Here is a 22,022-nt window from a genome sequence, read left to right on the forward strand (position 1 = left end):
GACAGGTGCTTGGTGAATGTCAAATGAAAATGTTGTTTTGGGGAATCTTCTCACCCTCCACCACATGCCCTCTGACTCCTAGTTTGCCTTTCACACCCACCCCTCCAAAAGGCAGAAAACGGAGACCACCACTCTAGCCTCTCCCAGGGGGGATAGAGTCCATGGCAGTGCCCATGCCCTTTGAGGCCAGGCTGTCCCTCTCCTAGCCCAGGACGTCGCTGAGGAGTGTGATAGTTATGGTGGCAGAAATAGCTGATTGGGCCTCTTCCTTCTAGACTCTTCCACCCCTTCTCTGTTCCCCTGGCAGCACCTACCTCCCTTGGTTCTACATTCAGGGCTTCCCCAAACAAAACCTCAGAATAGGCCTGAGTGGCCTGCCATGCCTCATCTTCTCATGGTTTCCAGATCTTTCTGGGAAATAGCAGAAAGATCATGGGTCGCGGAGGTCTACAGACCTGGGTTCAAACCCCAGTTCTGCCACTTCCTGGCCCTGAGTGAGCCACTCCCCTTCTCTGTCCTGAGCTTCCTTGTCTGAAACTAGCAGACGAGACCAGATGCCCCTTGGGGGCTGTCAGGCTCTGACTGTCAGCAATTCCAAGAGCCTGGTCGGGACTGAGCGTGATGTTCTGTTGGTCAGGGCCCCCTGTGAGTATGTGGGCATGGCTGAGAAGTCACTCGTGGCCATGTTTGGGGAAGGAAGAAAAGCTGAATGGGACAGAACCTCCTTCGTCATGTAAACAGGAACAGGCTGAGCCAGCCTCCTGTTCCAGTTCCGGTGGGCTGGCAGCCGGAGCGCTCGAAGGATGAGTCACTGACAGCAGCAGCCTCGGGTTCTGGAGCTCAGGCGGCGCCAGCCCCAGGGCACATGGTAGCTGCAGAGTTGAATGGTGGGATTCAGGTGCTAGGTGACAGGAGAGCGATCAGAGGGCTTCCATAAGCCCGGGGTAAAATCCGAAGGCTGTTTGCTTGCAAGCCTTACCCAGGGGCCCCAGAGCTTTGGCCTGGGATCTGAGCACCTGCCTTCCCGTGCTTCTTCCCTCCATACCGTGTGGCCGTTGAGGATCCATCAGGGGGGCTTGGGCACAAATGCTGCACCCCACCCCCTCCCCCATGCAGCTGGTTAGGGTTCAGGATTTTCCCCAGACGCAGGGACTCCCTCCCAGGCTCTCACCGCCTCTCTCTCCTTTGCTGCAGTGACCCTTCCTGATAAGCAGTGTGGCAAAACGGAAGGCTCGGTCTGTGTCAGGAGGCCCTGGGTTGGAATCTCAGGTCTTCACTGACTTGGGCGAGCCATTTGACCTCTGTAAGCCTTGATTTCCATGCCTGGAAAATCCCCTTCACCCTGTGCAAGAGTCAAGCCCGTGAGGAGCCCGATGTTAAATCACTGTCAGCAAGCTGCCTCTGAGTCAGGGTTTCATGCGTGGCAGAGCAGCTACCTCGCTGTGAACTGTTGAAAAGCCAGCCCTTGACACAAGCGGCCGCCTCTCACCGACAAAACGGGGCCGATGGTGAGAATGTCTACCTCACGGGGCTGCCGAGGGAAGCAAGCCTGCCTGGTGAGGTGACGGTGTCGTGCCCAGAGCGGGATAGTGACTGGAAGGTGGGCAGGGCAAGAACAAGAGTGACCTCATCTCTAGGAGAGGGACCAGGAGCCGAAAAGACAAATGGGGCCAGGACCACGGTGGTCCTTGTTGGCCTGCGACTGCTTTTTGTTCACTGTTGTGTCCCCCGGAGCCTGGCCCGGGGCTTGGCAAAGTATACAGTTGGTGCTCAATAAGTGTGTGTGTTGGACTCATGGCTGAATGAACAGAGACTAAAAGAGAGATGAGTTCCCAGACCTGTTCTCCACCTCCCCTATTTCCACTACTTTCTATCACAGACCTCTACTCCAACCCTAAGATCAGAGGTTCTTTACGTGAAGTCTGTGGATCCTCTCCAAAATTATATGCAGAGTATTCTGTGTGATTGGAAATGTACCTTCCTGGGGCGTCTGGGTGGCTCAGTTAAGCATCCGACTCTTGATTTCAGCTCAGGTCACTTCATGGGATCGAGCCCCACTCGAGTCTAAGCCTGCTTGCAATTCTCTCTCTATGCGCCTCCCCCACTCTCGTTCTCTCTCTCTCTCTCTGTCTCAAAATAAACTTAAAAAACTGTATCTTCCTGAATTAAACATCCGCTTTCTGCCCAGAAAAACTTCTCAGTAAACTCTGCTCTGAAAGGTGAACGTCTCCCAGGTGCTGAGTGAATGAATACCCATCAGTTGGATTCATCTGGCCCCCAGGACTGCCAGGTGCTCTCTGGATCTCAAAACAAAACAAAACAAAATAAAAACCAGCCTCACTTTTTCTCTTTGAGATGTGCATAGAGGGCCCAACCAGCCTGCAAGTTTTTTTTAATGCTCCCCCCCTCCCCCCGCAAGGTGCAAGGCAGTTAACCTGCCATCTTTCGTATGGAAGAGTGATGATCGCGCGTCATCAGGGGGTTTGTCTTCTGAGTGCCTCTTACATGCTGGGTGGGTCACAGAGCTGTGTATATACTCTCTCACTCTCTTGTATCCCACCTTGTGCATTTAGGTGTGACAGGGCCCAGAACCTAGGAGTATTAACTAGGCCTCATGGTATCTGAACTCAGAGCAGTGATCTCTTTTTTAAAATGTCTCTTTCTCTATAAATAAATACATGTATCCGTGTACATGTATGTTTGTGTATGTATGTACATATATGTAGCTACATATCATTGCATGTATCTATTGGAAGAAATTTGTAATACGTAAACAATGAAAAAAATCACCTTGTCACCTCCCCCCTCCTCCAATGGACTGTTATTAACACCTGGCTTCGGTTGGTCCCACTTACTGCGTACAACATTTATTGAGCACTTACTGTGTGCCAGGGGTTTGCTGGGCCGCATGCTCCCCAAGCACTGTCACATGTTAATGTCTCATCTTACGGTGGGTATTTGCCACCTTCTTACACGCACGTTTATACTTGCTTAATTTTTAAGGCCAAGGAGATCATATTGTTTTGTCACCTTGCCTTTCTCCATGCCATCGAAATTTCTTTCCGTGATATTAAATATTCATTTACAGAATCTTTTGTAACAGCAGCATGATGTTTTATTGCAGGCGGGTTCTGTGCTTCCCAGACTGGGGTGCGTGTACCCCTGAGGGCAGAGCCACAGGATAAATTGTAGCACATTTTCCTGAAGGAGAAATTTGATTCGAAGCTTTGGGAGGGGAAAAAGCCCATTATTTTAATATCAAAACAAGTACGATATACCGTAGTATAGAACACAGAGCACCCATGAATTTTAAAACAGCAAAAGCCCAACATTGCGTGTTCCTCTTATTCCACAAAGACCCATGGCCCCTCTCTGAGGATGGCAGAAACACCTGAGAAGCACCAAGTTCTAGGTCGAGCCCCTCTTTTTTGCAGAGAAGCAAACTGAGACACAGGGAGAAGAAGGGACTGCCCGAGGTCCACGGAGTGTGATTGCAGAGCCTAGCCAGGTGACCCTGTACCCCTCCCACCCTTCCGTATGTGGCATCACACTTCGACTGCATTTTCTGAGGGTGTGAAGGGAGACCTTGCCACTTGAGTCATCCAGCCTCTGCTTCTCAACAGAGGAAACTCTCGGCTTCCTGCATGATCCGTCTCTTAGCAGCGGCTTTTCCTTTTTCACCTTGCTGGTCAGGATCTGAGCTGTCTGCTCATGTAGGTGGCCTCCATGGGCAAAAGTGGATAACCTTCAAAAGTGACTCCACCAGCACTTTGATTTTCCACGAAATGCACTGGATGAGAGGCACGTATCCCTTGTCTGTTTCACCCGTGAGACTGGGAGCCTGGCGACGGCAGGGGTTATGTGCTAACATTGTTGCCATCATCTGACATTTATTGAACACTGGCTGGACGCCAGGTGCCATGCGGAGTGTTTCATTTATAGTATTGACTCTCTTCATCATAGCTTTTCAAAGAAATACGTGGTTATCCCCATTTATCTGGTAAGAAAACTGAGTGGAAACTTAGCACTTGCCTACCATCATTCGCTCATTTGGTAAATATTTATTACAGACTTACATGCCAGGGCTTTGCTAGATGCTGTGGGCAGTCGTGATGAACAAAACTGACACCACTCCCACCCTCACGGAACTTACAGACAAGTGGGAGAGAGGATATTCAACAAATAATTTTACAAACCAAGGCCAGTGCCGTGTAGCCCGGAGCCCATCTATATGCCTCAGTTTGAACCCACCTCAGCCACTTATTAGCTAAGTGACCTGGGGAGAGTCTTGGACCCTCTCTGGACCTCCTCTTCCTCGTCTATAAAATGAGGACAGCTGGCATACTGACTTCATATGAGTGCTGTGCAGAGTGAACGAATCCACATGTCTAAAGCACCCACAGCAGGGCCTTGCACATTCCAGATGTGTCCTTGCTGGTGGTGGTTATGGAGAGGCACGTGGTGCTAGGTAAATGTGACAGAGGAGGACCTACTGTGGGTGACATCTGATTGAGTTCTATAAGGTGAATAGGAGTTAACTTGGCAGCGTGTGGGGAGTGGGCAGGGGAGGGAAGCAGGATGCTGGAGGGATGTTCCGGGCAGAGGGAATAGCGTTGGCAAAGCACAGGGGGAGGCGTGGGGAGCGGGGCAGGTAGGTGAGCTCACCTGAGGCACTGCAAGGAGTGTGGCTGGAACACATACGTGGGGGGCCATACCAGGTCAGCATCTAGGAGGAGGGGCCTGTGATAGACACAAATACAGCCGCCACCAAGACCTGGGCCCTTGGCACCATACCGTTGATCCGGGCCATGGAAGACGCTCAGGACGTGTCCAGTGAGCGAGCAAGCACACGGCCAGAAAAACCACTGGCCTCACGTGATCTTGGCTGTGGGTGTTCTATTAATCACCCAACTAGAAAAGGGGTCCATCGTCCTATTGACGCAGGGCTGTATGGACAGCCCCATCCCCACCGCCAAGCTGTCACACACCCACCTTGCTAGTCCCTCTCTTCTTGGCAGTAGATTAAAGCAGGTGGGTTCAAAGGAGGGCGTCCAACATCTGGGACTCCCTAACGTGGGTGCTGACAGAATCCCAAACTTCAGCCGGCGCCTCAGATGTAAGCCAGTGGTGACCACACGTTCATAGTAGCGGAGCCCCGTGTTGAAATTACCTGAGAGGAAACACCAGGGCTTCCTAAAGCAGGAGGAAATCCAAGGGTTGAGCTGAACCTTCGTCTCCCGGGTGTGGAAACAAAGCCCAGAGAGTTGGTGACTCTCCAAGGGTCACACAGCCAGGGACAGACCCAGGACTAGACCTTTGATACCAATTCTGCTACACCAAGATTTTCCTCCACACCCCATGGTGTGGCCTTGAGGTGGCGAAGGGCCGCGTGGCTGTGATCTTGCCCGGGGTCCAGCCTCCAGCCTCAGCCAGGGGGCACGGGCCACAAGAGACACGAATCCGGAGGGCGGGCGTGGGAGGGCTGTTCAGGGTCACAGTCTGGTTACACCGTGTCTTTTTTTTCCTCTCTCTCTCTCTTTTAATTGAGTGTGAGGTGGTTGTTTTTTGTTTCCTTAAGAAATGGAAAAGAATGGAGCTGCGTAAACACGGCGATGCTAACTCCCTGAAAAACCTCCTGCCATTTTAACTCTGTTACTGGAGAAATAAAAGAGAAATAATTTGTCCACCCACACTTAGCTCTTTCTGACGAAGGTAGGTGAATATTGCTTTGCTAATCGAGGGTGACGGCTGGAAGTGGAGCCACGCTGACTGATCCCAGATTGAGCGGAAGCCACAGCAACCCCAGAAGGAGCGGCCCGCCGTGGGTCGGCAGGACCCGAGTCACCGGGCGCGTGTCCCGCCTTCCACAGGTCTCCCCCAGCCGGTAGTGATGGAGGCGCTGGACCAGGCCGAAGGGCTCGCGGACTCTCCGAGAGAAATGCCACCGCCCCCACCGCCTTCACAGCCCTCAGAGCCAGCTCAGAAGCCACCACCTCGAGGCGTCGGGAGCCACTCCCTCCCTGTCAGGAACAGCCTGTGCCTGTTGGCCGCCTCCCAGTTCCTGGTAAGGATATCACAGGCCTTACAAGGGCCTGACTGAGGGCAGGTGGAGGGACGGCCCCCCGCGTCCTCCCCAGGATGGCCACCTGGGGATCGTGGGAGGTGAGGGGCCTTCTCGGTGTCCCTCAGTGACTCCAAGCCCTCGGGCTGGCGTGTACAGGAGGCTGGAGTTCTCAGCTACAGCCTCAGCAGCTAAGACCCTCACAGCCTGCCTTCCCTAACCCGAGAAGCAGGACTTGAGGCCTCCCCAGCAGCCAGGCCTGCAGGGGTCTCTCTGAGAATTTCCCGTCTATGGAGATACATCTCTGGGAAACTTTTTACGTGGGTACCTGGTGGGGGTCCCTTCTGGGAAGGGTTTTATCTTGGCTCCCTCCAGTCAGCTTTTCTCCAGGGAGAGTCCTGAGGCCTGCTCTGCGCACACAGTACCTGGGCTCTTCCCTGAGCTCTGCAGTCTGGACCTTGGGGGGGCCGGGTTGAGGCTGCAGGTGAGCTCTGCAGGGGGACTATGGGGGCTGGGAGCCCAGGGTCCAAACTCAGTCCGCTCCCCCTGGCTGCCCCAGCTTGCCTGCGGGGTGCTCTGGCTCAGCGGCTATGGCCCCATCTGGTCACAGAATGCCACAGACCTCATCTCCTCCTTGCTCACACTCCCGGAACAGCTGGGACCCATGGTGAGTAAGCTCCAGGGAGCTCCAAGGTAGGAGGGAGCGACTGGGGACCTCCAGCCCCCCCAACCCCTGGATGGGGCTTCTCCGAGTTCAGAAGATACTTCCGTGCCCCTGAAACCCATCTCCCTGCTCCCCACCCAGACCTGGTCGGCAGCTTTCAGAGCCTCAGTTCTGTCGCTGCCGGAATGAATGAGAACTTGGCCCCCCGCCACCACCACCCTGTGGTGACTGTCTGTCTCATGTTCCCCAGGCCTGGCTGGGCATTGGGACCTGGGAAGTCCCCAATCTGCTGCTGGTTACTCTGTCTGTGATCCTCATTACCACCCTGGTAAGGTACCTCCTGGCCTGACCTCCGTGCACCCCTCCTCTGACCCTGAGGCCCAGTCCCCCCAGCTCCCACTTGATTTCTGAGCTAGATGTTTCAGGTCGGGGCAAGGACAGGGTATCTGTGCCCTTCCACTGGTGAGCCCAGCCTGGGTTGAGGGACACCTTCTTCTTGAAGATGGGTTTGCGATGTTCTAAGCTGAGGGAAGGACTAAAGCCAGAGAAGACTGGTGTAGGAGCCCCACACCCCACCGAGAAGACCTCAGTCCACAAGAGACTGAGGGTTGGGGGAGGGTGGGGGCAGGGAGTTGGGTGGGGACTGGAAACTCCCATCTAGGTGAAGGGCGGTGCTATGCAGACGGCTCCCAGGAGAGCAGGGCTGCTCTAGACTCATTGAGGGCAGGGGACTCCATCTCATGGACACCCCGTCACTCAGGGGCCAGCTGACACGGCCCCAGGTCCACGATGCTGTGTCTTCCCAACTAGGTGTGGCACCTCCTGAGGGCTCCCCCAGAGCCACCCGCCCCACCGCGCCCTGAGGATAGACGCCAGTCCGTGAGCCGCCAGCCTTCCTTCACCTACTCCGAGTGGATGGAAGAGAAGGTCGAGGATGACTTCCTAGACCTGGACCCTGTCCCTGAGACTCCTGTGTTTGACTTCGTGATGGACATCAAGCCGGAGGCCGACCCTGCCTCACTCACCGTCAAGTCCATGGGTCTACAGGAAAGGTGGGAGGGGTGGAGAAGGGGTGGGCTCTATGGGCTTTTGAGCTCTCAGCTCCCCATCAGAAGGGCAGACGCCTGACTCTGACTCCCAGGGCCCAGGATAGAGCTGGCCTCTTAGTTTAGCCAGTGTAGACACATGCTCGTCAGGTCTGATTCCTATAGATCAGAGTGCCCCAAGGTAAATGCTGAGAAGTGCCGTTAGTGCACACGAGCTCATAGGCATATACAGGTGTATGTGTGTGCACACTCACACATACGCTGCTGTGCTCAAGTAAGTTCGGGTAGGTTCCCTTATTACAGGACTCATCAGGGCCTGTAACACGCTTGCGTTCATTGTAAATCAGCAAGCGGGTAGCGTGTGGCATTCCTCAAAGTCTGCTGACCACTCTGCTTTTATAGAATGTCCCGGAGTATTCCCCAGAACATACTTTGGGAGGTGTCAGCACCTTTTCAGAGCCTCGTTGGGTAAGCTGGATCACACCAGGTTTGAGTTCTCCACATGATATCTTGGAAGAAGCCCTGGACGAGGAGTCAGAAAACCTAGCTTGTAGTTTCGGCTCTGCGATTCCCTTACTGTGTGAGCTTGGGCAGTTCTTGTCCCCTCTCTGGGACTCGCTTTCCCTTTCTATGTGGTCAGCGCCCTTCAACTGTTCTGTTGACGCTTTAGACACCGAATGGGGTAGAGCCTGTCCAGTGCAGACATCTTTGCTGCTGCTATGCAGCCCCGGAACTCCGTCTTCCCCTGACAGCCAAGGGGCCTGGCCTCTCCTGGATGAGATTTCCATGACTCATGGCCAGCGTCAGCCAGGACTGGCGGGACCGAGGCCATGATGTGGAGGGGTAGAGCGTCGCTTTCCTGCTCTAGTCAGGTGCCCTCTCTCATGAGCTTCCTGGGGCCACAGGGCTGGGCACTGCCTCTGGGCAGTGACAGAAGAGAGTCCAGGGAGGGCTGTGTTGAGGCCGCCTTGGATGGAACCTCTGGAACCGGGGCCCCAAGCCCCCCACCTCAGTTAGCATCTCCATTGCAGGAGGCAGGAGACGGGGAATCAGGCCTAAGCCCCGGAGCTGAGACTCATGCTGCTCCCGTCAGGGGTGCTGTCACCCTCCCACTCCTCCCGCTGCCACCCTTGATCTCTCCCTCCCCACCTCCCCGCCCCTGAGACTCACCCCCCCTTTCCCGGTCCTTCCAGGAGGGGCTCCAATGTCTCCCTGACCCTGGACATGTGCACACCAGGCTGCAATGAGGAGGGCTTCGGCTATCTCATGTCCCCACGTGAGGAGTCAGCCCGCGAGTACCTGCTCAGCGCCTCCCGTGTCCTGCAGGCCAAGGAGCTTCACGAGAAGGCCCTGGACCCCTTCCTGCTGCAGGCAGAATTCTTTGTGAGTCCTCCCGTGCCAGTCACGCCGCTCTGGGTAGACCTTTCTGCTCACACCGATCACGCACCTAGCAAGGCAGTGGTGGGGGTGCCCAGAACCCAGCATCTGATGGATTTGTTATTTCCTTATCCGCTCTCCCACCATCTTGGGCGAGCTGCTTCCCCTCTGAGCCTCCGTTTCCTCACCTGGAAAATGGGGGTAGAAATCATAGGAATGTTGCAAGGATGAAAGACATGGCTAATGTGTGCAGAGGGCTCCGCTGGGTGACGGGTGCTCGGTGGCGTCCCCAAGTCCTCACTGCCCACTGCGGTGCTTTGAAAGTCAAAGAATGCCTTCCTTCTGACTTCCTGTTTTCCCTCCCTTCACCCGGCTGACATCACCGAGCGTCGTTCATCCTCTGACATCCCTCCAGTCACCCCGTCCCCCTCTAGACCCCTTGCAGCAGCCTGGTCCAGCTGCCTCCTGTGGGATTTTGAGGGGCCCGATAAATGACATTTACCTGCTTTACCTGCCTGAGCCCTCAACCAGTCATCAGCTAAGACGTAATGACAGTGTCTCCTTTGTTTTCGTTGATGAAGGCAAAGTGTGAAATGAGGCTTAGGTGCGTCGTGATAGTGAGCTTTCTAATACTGAGCCCCAGAATTTGCAGATTTTCTACCCCCCCCAGGTGGTGCACCCCACACCCCATGGGGGCCATCCCTATGTTTGTTTCTCTGCAGGAGGGTCCCCAAAGGAGGAGGAAGGAAGGGGCTTGGGTCCAAAAGCTGATTCCTCACTCAAACCTACCCATCCGGTAACTCACCAGTATGGGCAGGAATGGGAAAGAGGCCTTGAGTATTCGGGGAGAGGCCAGAGGGATGGGGAAGCCATGAACCTCCCTCAGCTCCCCTTGCCCAGGCCACCTTGTCTCCTACCTGGACTGGATGGCCATTTCCTCTGTGAAAACCGCAGTCACTCTCCGACCCGCTGCTCCACATTCTCCAGGGCTGGGCATCGCCTGTCTTACCCGAGTTGGGCTAGCCCAGCCTCTTTGTTCAGCCCTATGCCCCCCACCCCTACAGCGACTGTCCACTTCAAACTGGACCACCACCTCCCCCTACCCCCGGGCCTCTCCTCCCATGCCTGTACTCACATCATTGTCCCACTGGATGCTTCCAGAAAGCCTTCCTTAACCACCCGAGCCTCAGTTCTGCTCTGTGTCCCCCATCATCACCTCCCCTTGAAGAAGGGGTTTGAATCCTCTCTGGTGTTTCCTGTTCAGTAGATTGTTGTTGAATTTGCCCAGAGAGAAAAGAACATGGCCTGCACACTCACTCCGTGGGCACTTTTGAACACGTTGGTTTTGGTTTTGGTTGTTTTTTTGTTTTTTTCAATTCTCACAGTAACCCAAGAAAGTGAATCTTTCTCAGTACTTAAAGCCCATACTTACTATGTCCAAAAACTGTGGACACTGTGAAACTACGTGTAGTCAGGCGCTGAGCAGCGGGGTCAGATGGAAGGGGGGGTGGTGAAGAAGCCCAAGGCACTGGGGAGTCATCCCGGAGAACAGTGGAGAGGGGCCAAGAGGTGAACTTACAGCCTAGGAACTGTTTGGACAGGTGGAGAGGGGTGGGATCAGGGCTCCTGACTAGCAGAGTCAGAAGGCACGCTGGGAGCTCAGACCTGGAGCAGGATGGGGAGGGGCGTATTTGCAGCACAGAAGAGACCTGCCTGTAACTAGAGAGCGGGTCACTGAGAACAACCCACGGTAAACAAAGACCAGATCCAAGGCGACCTCACATGCCAGGTGGAGAAGTGTGAACTTGGGGCTCTCGACACAGAGCATGATTGGGAGGTGCAAACATATCCTTGGGAGCTCAGAAGGAGGCTCTTTTCCCGGGGAGAATCGGGGAAGGCTTCTTGGAGGAGATGGCATTTAAGGTGGACAGGACAGAGGATGGGGTGGATGTTAACCACAAGGAGTATGGCACTGCCTGAGCTCCTGCGGTGGGGATGCCCTGGGTGGGAACCCGGATCCGTGAAGCCATTCAGGTTGGCTGCAGCGCAGGGAGTGTGATTGGCCAGGTCCCTGGTTCTCTCCTTGTTCTTTGTTCAGCAGCCATTAATTGAGTGTCTACTATGTGCCAGGTTGGCCCTTGATCGACTATAATAATAGTAACATTTATTATTTACTCACTACATGCCAGGTGCTATTCTAAATGCTTTTTATGTGCAGTGACTCATTTAATACTAAATGTTTACTGAAAGAAGGCATGCACTCAAGCAAACGTCTGGACTAGAAGTTAGGGGCACACCGGTGCCTGGATTCAAACGTCTGTGAGAGCCAGCCCACAGCTGCTAACTCCCCCGTGTCCTCATCTTGCAGGAAATCCCCATGAACTTTGTGGATCCGAAGGAGTATGACATCCCTGGGCTGGTGCGGAAGAACCGGTACAAAACCATCCTTCCCAGTGAGTACTCGCTGCCCCAGAAGGTGAGGGCAGGCTCACCCTCACCTGGGTGCCCCTTGCCCTGAGCTAGGCCTTCAGGGTCACGAGAAGGAGGGAAGGAGGGTTAGGGGGTACCGAGTGCCGGGAAAGTCTCCCTGCTCAGGGCAGAGGTTAGTTCTTTCCTTCACCCTTGCCCTGGCTGTGCCTGGCTCTGGAAACCCAGAGAGAAAGAGGGAAGGTCGTAAGAGCTCCTAGACGGTGCGTGGTGACTAGAGAGTATTTTCACTCTCTTTTATCTCTTCAGAGTGGGCAGATTTTGAAGGGAGGAAATGAGGGCTCCGAGAGGTTAATTGGCTCATCCACAGTCACGCAGCCAGGAAGTTTCAAACTGGGCCTCCTTGACCCCCGGAACTGGGCTCTTTGGTCTACCTTGAGTTGACTTTGTTCTGGTTGTGAGTCCTCTCCCAGGAAGAGCCGCCCCACAAGGGAATGAGCTGCCTGTCAGAGAGCGAGCTCCACGTCACTCAGGGTGTGCAAGTGAAGCTGCATGGTCAGCCCCCTGGCGGGTCTGAGAGGGACAGTTAGACCAGGTGACCGAACGTTCCTCTTTCAGCCTGGGGTGTCATTTTCGGATAACTTTCATCAAGCCCCTGTCTGCCTGTCACCCCTGCCAAGTTCAGGCCCCAGGCCCCAAGGCTGGCTTAGGGGGTGACGTGTTGGAAGTGAGTCCCCACCAACCTACTCCGCTCGGTTGGTGGAGTAACGAGGCTTTAAAAAAGCAGTTTTCCCATCAGCATCTCCAACAACATGTAAGATGTCATGACTTATTTTTAACTTTTAAAATATCGACTTGTGGTTGCTATGGTTACACAGTCTCTAGGTAGTTCCGGTTAAACAAAGCACCATTTAAGGCCAGGATGCATTATTCAGGGCTGCTCACCTCGTCCCTCATCTTGCCACCCTCCAACCAGGCAGCCCCGCGTGAAGGGAGGGGCTCGGGTCCCCCAGAACCGGGGGCTTTGCTGGCCACTCGGAATGACCCCTGGGGGAGGCTGGGAGCCAGGCCATCGCTCCAGCGGTCCCCACTGGATTGCTGAGAGGCCCTGGGCCACTTCCACCATGCTCTGAGCCTGCAGGCCCTGGAGCTCAACAGAGAATCCTCTGTGGCCAGCAAGAATTGACCCTGTGCCTCAGAGCCCGGGATCCGCGCGGGGGTGTGTGTGACAGAGGACACGTCAGGCTTGGCAGAGGCCCACCAGATCCAGGACACCCCGAGGCTTGTTCTCTCATTCGCTTGGCCCACATTTGCTGAGCCCCTACCCCAGGGGATGAGAATTCAGGCATGAATGAGACACAGGGAGTTCACAGTCTAATGGAAGAAACAGATCCGTGGACAGTTACTAGGACAAAGTGACCAGTAACCCAGCTGGCAGCACTGAGGACAAGATACAGGGGAGCGCTTTCTGTCCATTTGCCACTGTGTCCCAAGTACCAAAATAGTGCCTGACACATAGCAGACATTCTGCTCCTGTTTGAATGAGGGAGGGAGGGAGGGGTGGGAAGGATAGAAGGAAGGGAGGGAGGAAGGGAGGAAAAGAGGGAGGGAGGAAGGAAGGAAATCTCGTATCAGCTCTCCCTCGCCATCCTCACTGCCAAATGACTTTTTGGGGTTCAGGGCTTGTATGTTGCCCAATTCCAGGGGTGCCATTTACATGGACTGCACTGACATAATGCCCCTGGAGTTGGGCTGGGCAATAATCTCCTGGCTGGTCTCCCCTCCTGTCCGTCATCTACCATTGTCCCCGAAATGGTGCAAAGCAGACATCCAGTCATGTCATTCTTCTCCTTTACCCTGTCATTGCCACCTTTATAATCCTCTGGTTTAGGTCCAGCCTTATAAGCATGGTTTATAAGACCCTTTGTCATTTGGTTCCTCACCACCTCATGTCACCACCCCCCGGCTGGCCCCGTGCACTGGCATCAGACAGAATGGTGTTCCCTACCCTGCTCCTACAGGGCCTTCAGACCCAGCCTGGGTGCTTTCAGACCACACGCTGCTTGTCTGCCTGCCTGGCACTTGGGGGCAGGGACCGTGTCCTGTTTGCCGTGGAGTCCCTACCCTCCAGCACAGTGCCAGGCACGGAGGCAGTATTCAGTGGGGTCAGTAGAACCATTCCCGTTCCCACAGTGGTTCTTCTTCAACGCCAGAGGCCCTGGTGGCTGGTCAAAGAGGGGTGTGCCCACTTCTAGCACCTAATTTGGGCAGGCAGGGAGGTGGCCCCTCAGCACTCCCCGCTCCTCTCTTCTGCTGGCCACCCAGAGTCTCCTTCATGGACCCTCCCTCCTCCACCCCTAACCTCTCTGTGCCCCTGTCCACAAGGGGGCCCCACCCCCAGATCACCTGCCAGGACTTCCGGGCATGGGAGGGAGGAGAACTCACCTCCCCATAAAAGGTCCGGAGAACGGAGCCTTGTGAGGGTCACCTCCTGTTTCTCCTACCAGGTCTGGGATCCTCTCGACCTGTTAACCTACAGGGAAACTTGTAATAATGGCAGCGATCACAGCTACGTGCTGTGCGATACAGTGCGTGCTGGGCTAAGTTACTGGCCTGAGGACACCTGGATACCATTCACTCCTTTTATTTTTACAAGACCAGCAGGGCCATGATGGAAGGGATGTCTCCGGTTCAGACGCGGCACAGGGGAACTAAGGAAATCGTGCCCGTTGGCACTCGTAGCAAGTCACAGAGCCAGGACTTGAACCCTGCCCTCTGGCTCCCCTGTGCTGCCTCAGAGAGCCCCAGACTGTATGCCGGATGTGCCTGTAGTTCAGCCTGTAGTTTCTCGGGAGAGAAACCGAAGCCCGGAGAAGGGCTAAGACCGTGAGCTGGTGACAGAGCCAGACCAGAGGCCAGGGCCGCGGGCCCCCAGCCAACTCCCTGCCCGCCTCACATGGCCTCCCCGTCCCAGTCCCAGCCTCTGCTGGCTGACAGAATAGTCAGTTCAGGGAGGCTGTAGCTGGAACAAAACAGATTCTACTCCAAGAAGAGGAGCAGGAGGTTGTGAGAATCTGCGGCTGTGGGATTTGACATGGGAATAGACTGGGAGAAAAAGGAAAAAGCCCTCTGTGCACACGTGCACCTGCTGCTAAGACCCTACCATTTCATCCATCCCTGGGCTCTCCCTTGGCTCTCTACCCCCAGATCTTAATAGCTCTTTATAAAGCACTTGACGGTTTACCTCGCGCTTTCACAGCTGTTTTCTCGTTTAGCTTCCCAGTAACGCTGGGAAGTGGGCGTGTCTACCCCCCCGTATTACAGATAGGAAAGTCGAGGCTTAGGAAGGACATGTGCTTTTCAAGTGTGCACAGCACGTCAGTGACAGTGCGTACCCAAACTCTGCCACCCCTGCCGACCAGGATGTGCACTGTAGGTAATTCCTTTTCTGGACTTAGCCCACTCCTCTCCAGAACATGACGCACAGTGAGCCCGGGGCAGCTTAAGGGACACAGGCAGGGGGCAGGCAATGATGCTATGGAGGTGGAGACCCAGGGTCACGGAGACGGGCCTGTGTTTTGCTAGTGGGTAGGCGAAGGAGGAATTTCAGGAGTCCCAGGAAAAATGTGGGTGCCCGGAAGCGGGCCAGATAAGGTGAGCCCTGCACTAGAAGGGTGCTGCTTCTGTCAAATACCAGCCTCACCTGTCTCCCCCCGCACCCCAGACCCCCACAGCAGAGTATGTCTGACCTCGCCAGACCCCGATGACCCTCTGAGTTCCTACATCAACGCCAACTACATCCGGGTACGTAGCCCCATCCCAACGACCTCTCCCTGAAAGGGAGGCCCAAGCCAACAGGATCTGACCTCCAGGCTTGCCCTTAAGCCAGCGTGGCTCCTGCCAGCCCCCCGGGAAGGGCCTGAGTGTGGGGACTGGGCCCAGGGAGCGCTGCATCCGACCCTGATAGCCTGGACTTGGCTGGCCACAGGGCTACGGTGGGGAGGAGAAGGTGTACATTGCCACGCAGGGACCCATCGTCAGCACGGTCAGCGACTTCTGGCGCATGGTGTGGCAGGAGCAGACACCCATCATCGTCATGATCACCAACATCGAGGAGATGAATGAGGTAAGCACCCCATGCTGCTGCCAGGCGTCTGCTGCTTTGTGCCCTCGGCTAAGCATCTTGTTTCCGTATGAATCCTTACAACAGTCTCGTGAGGGTGGTAGTGTTCACGCCACTGCCAAGGGGAGGAAATGGGAGGCTGAGCGAGGTTAAGTCCAGGCCCTGCCCTCTCCACCTGCCCGGCTTATGCTCTGATCGGGTCCTGCCTCCCTGCCCGCTGGGGCCCACTCCGGCTACTTCTTTACCCATAGTAGCCCATTTAATCGAATCCCCACTAGAGTGCTTCAGAGTAGGCATCACTTCGGGTTTCCAGATGAGGAAACTGAGGCTCAAAAAAGGGAAGTAACATACAGGTTATGAAGCTGAGGTTTGAACTGCCGTCTAACTGCGAACCTGTTGTCCTTTTATATCTTGCCCTGCTGGCCCTGGTGGGGCACTGGGGAAACCGGGTGGGGAACTGGGAGTGTATTGCAGCCTGGTCTGGGCCCCTGCAGAAGTGCACTGAGTATTGGCCGGAGGAGCAGGTGATGTACGACGGAGTGGAGATCACTGTGCAGAAAGTCATTCATACCGAGGATTACCGGCTGCGACTCATCTCCCTCAGGGTGAGGCCAGGGACTGGGCTGGGCCGGACTGGGCCGGACTGTGAGGATGGGGGACAGGGCCATGACTGGGGGCCTCCACAGATAACGGGGTCTGTAGCTGAAATCCAGGCCTCTGTCACTCTCAGGATGTACTGATAAACAGGGATGAGGGAGGGGTGAATGGACTTGGGGGCCAGAGGCAGGACCAGATATCAGTTGTATTTTATGCTCTTGGGCTCTCTCTCTGTCTACACTGTCATTCATGATGCCTTCCAACTCTGCTTCAGATACACTCAAGTCCAGAACTGCCTGGGTAAGAGATCTCCAAACAACCTGCAGTCCTTAGAATTGAAGGTCCGTTAGAACTTTGAGATCCTGTAGTATTCAATCTGTCCACCAGAGGGCAGACACTTCTTGCTGCGTTTGGGTTGCACAGGAAAGTCATGGTTACACAAAAAGGGAAAAAAAAAAAAAAAAAAGGAAGACATACTAAATATGAGCAATACAAAACAGCCCAAAAGAGTGGGGGGAGGTATCCTCCCACTCTGAAGTGGTGCTTCTTCTAGGCTCAGCATAAGAGAGGAGATTGTTCCTCTGGAATCCTCTGGATTGGGTAGAGCCCAATGTAATAACCCCAAAGGCTGGGAGAGGTGAGCCAAGTACCAGGAAGCTTTCTGCTTCCCCAGAAAGAGAGGCTGAGGTGAGGTGAGGGCCGCCTCATTGTCACACTGCCATGGGAAGTATTTACTTTTGTCCATGAGTCCATGAGTCTCTACAAGAAGCCTCCCTATGCCTGGTTCTGGGTGGGTACTGGGAACACAGACTGTCCAAAGCCTGGACTCTCTCCTAAAGGAGCACCCCTAATGGTAAGTACCAGGCTAGAGATTGGCAAGAACATAGAAGAAGGCCACTCCATTAGCCAGGTGTTCAGGGAGGGCTTCGTGGAAGTGGTGGTGCTGAATGGAGTTTGCAGGATGAGTAGGAGTTGACTAGGAGCAAACAAGGGAGAAAACATTCCAGGCAGAGAAAAAAGTTAAAAAGAAAGGCACGGAAGATGGAATAGCTGTGTGTGTGTGTGTGTGTGTGTGTGTGTGTGTGTGTGTGTGCACGCGCACAGCAGAGGTTTTATGTACAAACCATCTGGAGTGCAGGAGCACTCCAGATTGAGTACTACTCGTGTTCAGGGATAGGAGACGGGCTTGGAGGGCTAGATCCTATACGGTGTGTCTCATTTGCCAGACTGAAGACTAAGGAGAGTGGGTTTTATTCGGAGAGCAACAAGGGCTGTTGGAGAGTTCTGAGCAGGAGAGCAGCGTGTCCAGATCTGTGCTGCACACGGACCACGTTTGGCCACTGTGGGGATAAAGCAGTCAGGGGGGAGGGAGAGACGGTGGAGACACGATAAAGGGCAAAGTGGAGGTGGAGCTGGTGGAGAGGCAAGAACACTGACAAGACTTGGGGGTGGTGGCAGGCGAAGCATAGTGACGTGAGCAGGAGAGCCCCCAGGCTCCTGGTCATGAGACTGAGGGGTGACCCAGCTGTTTAAGGGAGCAGAGGACAGGAGCGGATCGGAGAGGGACTCTCTGCCTCTCTTGGAGGACCCTGGAGTTGTTGGGGCAGAACGGACGAGGGAAGACCAGTTGTCACTGAGCAGCTTCCACTACCAAGCTGGCTGTGGGTCTCTGATGCCACTGAGCAGTACGAGCAGCATGGTGTAGGTGGCAGAGGCCGTGGGTCCCACGCCGGGGTCTCCCCACTGTGTTCTCGCTGCTCCCTTCCCAACTTTGGGCTGCGTTGGGGACTCTAAGAGTTCACATGTATCTGGGGTGGGTCTCTGTCTCCTGGACAGAGCGGGACCGAAGAGCGAGGCCTGAAGCATTACTGGTTCACGTCCTGGCCCGACCAGAAGACCCCAGACCGGGCCCCCCCACTCCTGCACCTGGTGCGGGAGGTGGAGGAGGCCGCCCGGCAGGAGGGGCCCCGCTGCGCCCCCATCGTCGTCCACTGCAGGTGGGTCCTCCCAGCCACCCACCAGGGCAGCGCAGCATCCCTGCTCCCCACGCCGGTCCGTTCCTTACCCCAGCGTCCCCTCTGCCCTCAGTGCAGGGATTGGGAGGACGGGCTGCTTCATCGCCACCAGCATCTGCTGCCAGCAGCTGCGGCAGGAGGGAGTGGTGGACATCCTTAAGACCACGTGCCAGCTCCGTCAGGACAGGTCAGCCCGTGCATGGGGGTGGGGGCGCATGGGGAGAGACTGAGGCACACGTGGGGTGCGGGGCAGGAGGACCCACGGCACATGGACGTGCTGGTGGATAGGGAGTGGAGGACACAGATGGGGAGAGGAGCTGGATCCAGACAGCTGCTGGCCAGATGAGGAGGGGAAAGGAACCCAGCTGGGGAGGGGGGAGGGGTGGTGGGGCATGTCCTCTCTGTCCCTGCTGTGTGCGCCAGAGCTGGGCGGGACAGGAAGGAGCAGAGGGACGTGGCTGGCAAGGGTTGACCCCTCCGCGCTACACAAAGACCAGGCCCCTCGCGAATGATAGGCAGTCGTGGGTTTGGGGGCACCCTCCCGCGGCCCGTCGTCTCTCAACCATCCCGTCTCCGCTGTGCATCTCTGCCCGCAGGGGCGGCATGATCCAGACATGTGAGCAATACCAGTTTGTACACCATGTCATGAGCCTCTACGAGAAGCAGCTGTCACGCCAGTCCCCAGAGTGACTGCGCTCCTGCCCCAAGGTTCCTCTGGGCACCGCCCAACCTGAGTCTGGGCCCTCCGCCCCGGTTCCATGTGGGGCCCTGCCTCGGGTCCCCGCCTGCCCCCTGTCCCTGCCCCTCCTGCTTCCTTCTCTCTAGTCGTTCCTTCCTCCTCCCTCCTCCGGCAGCCTTGGCCTGGCCCCTGCTCCAGAACATAGCTCTTCCTACTGTACATACTGGGGACTGGGGCAGGGTGGGAGAGGGATGTGCCAGGCCAGGCCTGGGGTCCCGGGGCCTGACCCATGCCATGCAGACCTGGGGCCTCAGTTTTTAATGATAGTTCCATTGCTACTTGATCCAAAACGTTTCTGTGCCGCAAGCGTCCCGCTGTAGCGTGTCTGTCTGTCCGTCCATCTCTGCTGTCTGTACCGGACACTGTGTCTCCTCGGCCCGGGGAAAGGGGTGATGAGCTCCAGCCCCACAGTAGCCCAGGCAGAGGCGCCTGCCCTGGGCCCCCACCCCCACTTCCCACCCGGCAGATTGCATTTTGCCCCAGTTACTGAGCTCGGGATGGGGAGCGCCTGAGGAATGGGCCGAGAGATCTCAGCTGGGCGAGAGGTCTCTGGGTTGGGGTGGGGTGAGTATCACAGCCAGGATGACCTCTTGGTGTCAGATGCCTTCAGGAGGCAGTGACCAGCCTGTGAGGCATTGAGGAAGCAGGGGACGGAGGGGGGCTGTGAACCCAGAGGACCTGAGCCCTGGTGGGGGGTGGGAGAAGGGGGAGCTCTGAGGGTGGGGTGGGGTCTGGGCCCCAGATCCGTGTGGAACACTTTTCTGTGTCACCGTGGGAAAGCCTTCCCAGAAGTCTCGCTGCGTGTAGCTCTGCGTGTGTTCCTGTGTCCATGCGTGTGTTGAGAGCCCGTCAGTCGGGCGTGCATGACTCTTGGCAACATGTGTTATCTTGGAGCCACGTGTTTTTATTGCTGACTTTAAATATTTATTCCACGGCAGACAGAGACATTTGGTGTCTTTTTATAATTTGCTCGTGGTCATTGAATAGAGCAATAAACGGAGCATTTTGAGCAAAACTAGCCTCCTGCGTCCGTATAATTGCCTCTCCCCTCCCTGCCTCCCTGTAATCCGGTCTTTGTGCATCCTCTACACACACACACACACACACACACACACACACACACACACACACACTCAAGGTCCCTAGCGCCTGGTCTCTGTGCACCCTCTACACACACACGCTCACACAACACACACACACACACACACACACACACACACACGCAGAGGCACACCCTCCAGCTCCCTAGTGCCCCCCGTGGAGATTGGAAGTATGGGCCAAATCCATTTGATTTTGGCAGGGTCTCCTGCACCCTCACCTCCAACCCATCCAGGAGGCCTGGACCATGAGGAGCCTCAAGGGCAGGTATGGGAGGCTTCCAGAGAAGGCAAAGTGTCTGGAAGACCACCAGCTCCGACAGATGGGCCAGAGAGGCCAAGGCTCGGGCAGGGAGACTTTCAGGTCACACCCAGGCTCCTCCCTGTTGGCCAGCCCACTTATCCCATCAGCCCTACAGGTCCCAATAGCAGCTGCAACCTGGACGTTTCCCTTATAAGGCCTGGGCTGACAGTAGCCTCCCCCCCAAAGCGCCCAGGGACTCTGCCCTAGGGCCCAGATCCTGAGCCACCCGGACACTCCTGCTCTATTCTTACCCCTGCCCTCAGGGATGCAGCAAAAGTAGCCGTGATGCTGCTGCTGGCAGGCGGGGGTCACTCCAGGGCATGGGAGGATCCAGGGCAGGGCTGCTGACCGACCAGTGAGTCCTTACAAAGCACCAGAACCTCATGTGTGTTGGTAGACTGTCCCAAGCGTGCAGACAATAAGGAAAGAACGGGGAGGGGCTTTGAACAGCTGGGATGCAGGTCCCAGAGCGGGGGATGGGCATGCTCTCCAGCCACCCTCCAACAGGAGGGTAGGCCCTCTTACCCTCTACCTGGGTTAGAGAAGGATTGAGCTATAGGAGTGGGAAGGGGGAGGGGAGCTAACATGTCTATCTCCTCCTCCAGGGTGGCCCTGTGAGGCCACTTAAAGCCATGCAGGCACCACACATAGAGTCCAACATGAACGGTGCCCCCTGGATGTATGCGAAGTGGCAGACTTCCCTGACTCCGGCCCCACTGGACTGTTCACACATGTACATATGTGTATGTATGTGCGTGTGCGCACACACACGCTACCCTGAGCCCCTCAGCTCAGCGAGGTCCCGCCCACCAGCAGTGAGAACCAAAACCTCTGGCGAAAGAGAACAGGAAAAGTAAGCCTGGACCACCACCCTCAGTCTCCTGCCCACACGCCTGGTCCCCAGCATTTCCTCCAGCCTTGGCTCCAGCCTTACTTCCCCCGTCCCCTCCCCCAGCAGAGCAGCGTGCCAATCTAGCTGGGGCAGCTGTGGAGGCTCAGTAAGGGATCGCCCCCAAGGGGCCAGATATTTAAGGGACCGGTGACTCCACTGTTGGGACAAAAGAAGGAGACTTGCCCACCTACAGCCCAGGCGTAGCTGCACCCCCAAAGCCCTGGACACAGCATTCAAGGGTTAGGAGGGACAGGTCACGCAAAGGTAAGGCTCCCCTCTTTCCTCAAGGTAAGGCTCCCCTCTTTCTTCAAGAAGGGTGCAGAACCTGCTACCTTCGGAGCCCAGAGAGGACAGCCAGAGTAAGCTAACTCGTGTGAGTTCGCTCCTTGGGGCGGCGGGGGGGGGGAGGAAGGGGGGGTCCCAGGTAGAAACTACAGGTGGGTAATCGCACGAAGGAAACTTTATTTGCAGCAAATGAGATCGTGGGGAAAATCTTCCAAAGTCATGACTCCCTGAACGAGGGTGAGTAGGTTTCTTTTATTTAGGATGAACATTTAGATGGGGAGCCATGTTGCATGCACAGGCGAGCAGAAGGTCAACGCCTGTTCCTTAAGGAAACATCCCCATACGTACATTGTATGTTACGTAAATGAGGCTGAGGCTCGTTGGGTGGAGATTTT

At 55.8% G+C, this 22,022-nt stretch overlaps 1 protein-coding gene across 3 annotated transcripts in view; it reads left to right on the forward strand.

Annotated features, from left to right (window-relative positions):
- Positions 1–20,067, forward strand: part of PTPN5 (protein tyrosine phosphatase non-receptor type 5) — a 55,843-nt gene extending 35,776 nt beyond the window's left edge. For 2 of the 3 annotated variants that reach the window (XM_019456499.2, XM_019456501.2), the window contains 12 exons: positions 5,871–6,064; positions 6,621–6,728; positions 6,976–7,053; positions 7,536–7,777; positions 8,965–9,154; positions 11,517–11,601; positions 15,300–15,379; positions 15,564–15,701; positions 16,193–16,303; positions 18,132–18,292; positions 18,384–18,497; positions 18,907–20,067. In XM_019456499.2, the coding sequence (XP_019312044.1) occupies positions 5,871–6,064; positions 6,621–6,728; positions 6,976–7,053; positions 7,536–7,777; positions 8,965–9,154; positions 11,517–11,601; positions 15,300–15,379; positions 15,564–15,701; positions 16,193–16,303; positions 18,132–18,292; positions 18,384–18,497; positions 18,907–19,000 (1,595 nt within the window). In that variant the 3' untranslated portion in view covers positions 19,001–20,067. The remainder of the gene's footprint in view (positions 1–5,870; positions 6,065–6,620; positions 6,729–6,975; positions 7,054–7,535; positions 7,778–8,964; positions 9,155–11,516; positions 11,602–15,299; positions 15,380–15,563; positions 15,702–16,192; positions 16,304–18,131; positions 18,293–18,383; positions 18,498–18,906) is intronic. The other variant, XM_019456502.2, reaches the window with a different exon arrangement.
- The last annotated feature ends 1,955 nt before the right edge of the window (positions 20,068–22,022 follow it).

This window comes from Panthera pardus, unplaced genomic scaffold, assembly GCF_024362965.1.
Source record: "Panthera pardus isolate Hobbes unplaced genomic scaffold, ASM2436296v1 HiC_scaffold_12, whole genome shotgun sequence".
NCBI lineage: Eukaryota > Metazoa > Chordata > Mammalia > Carnivora > Felidae > Panthera > Panthera pardus.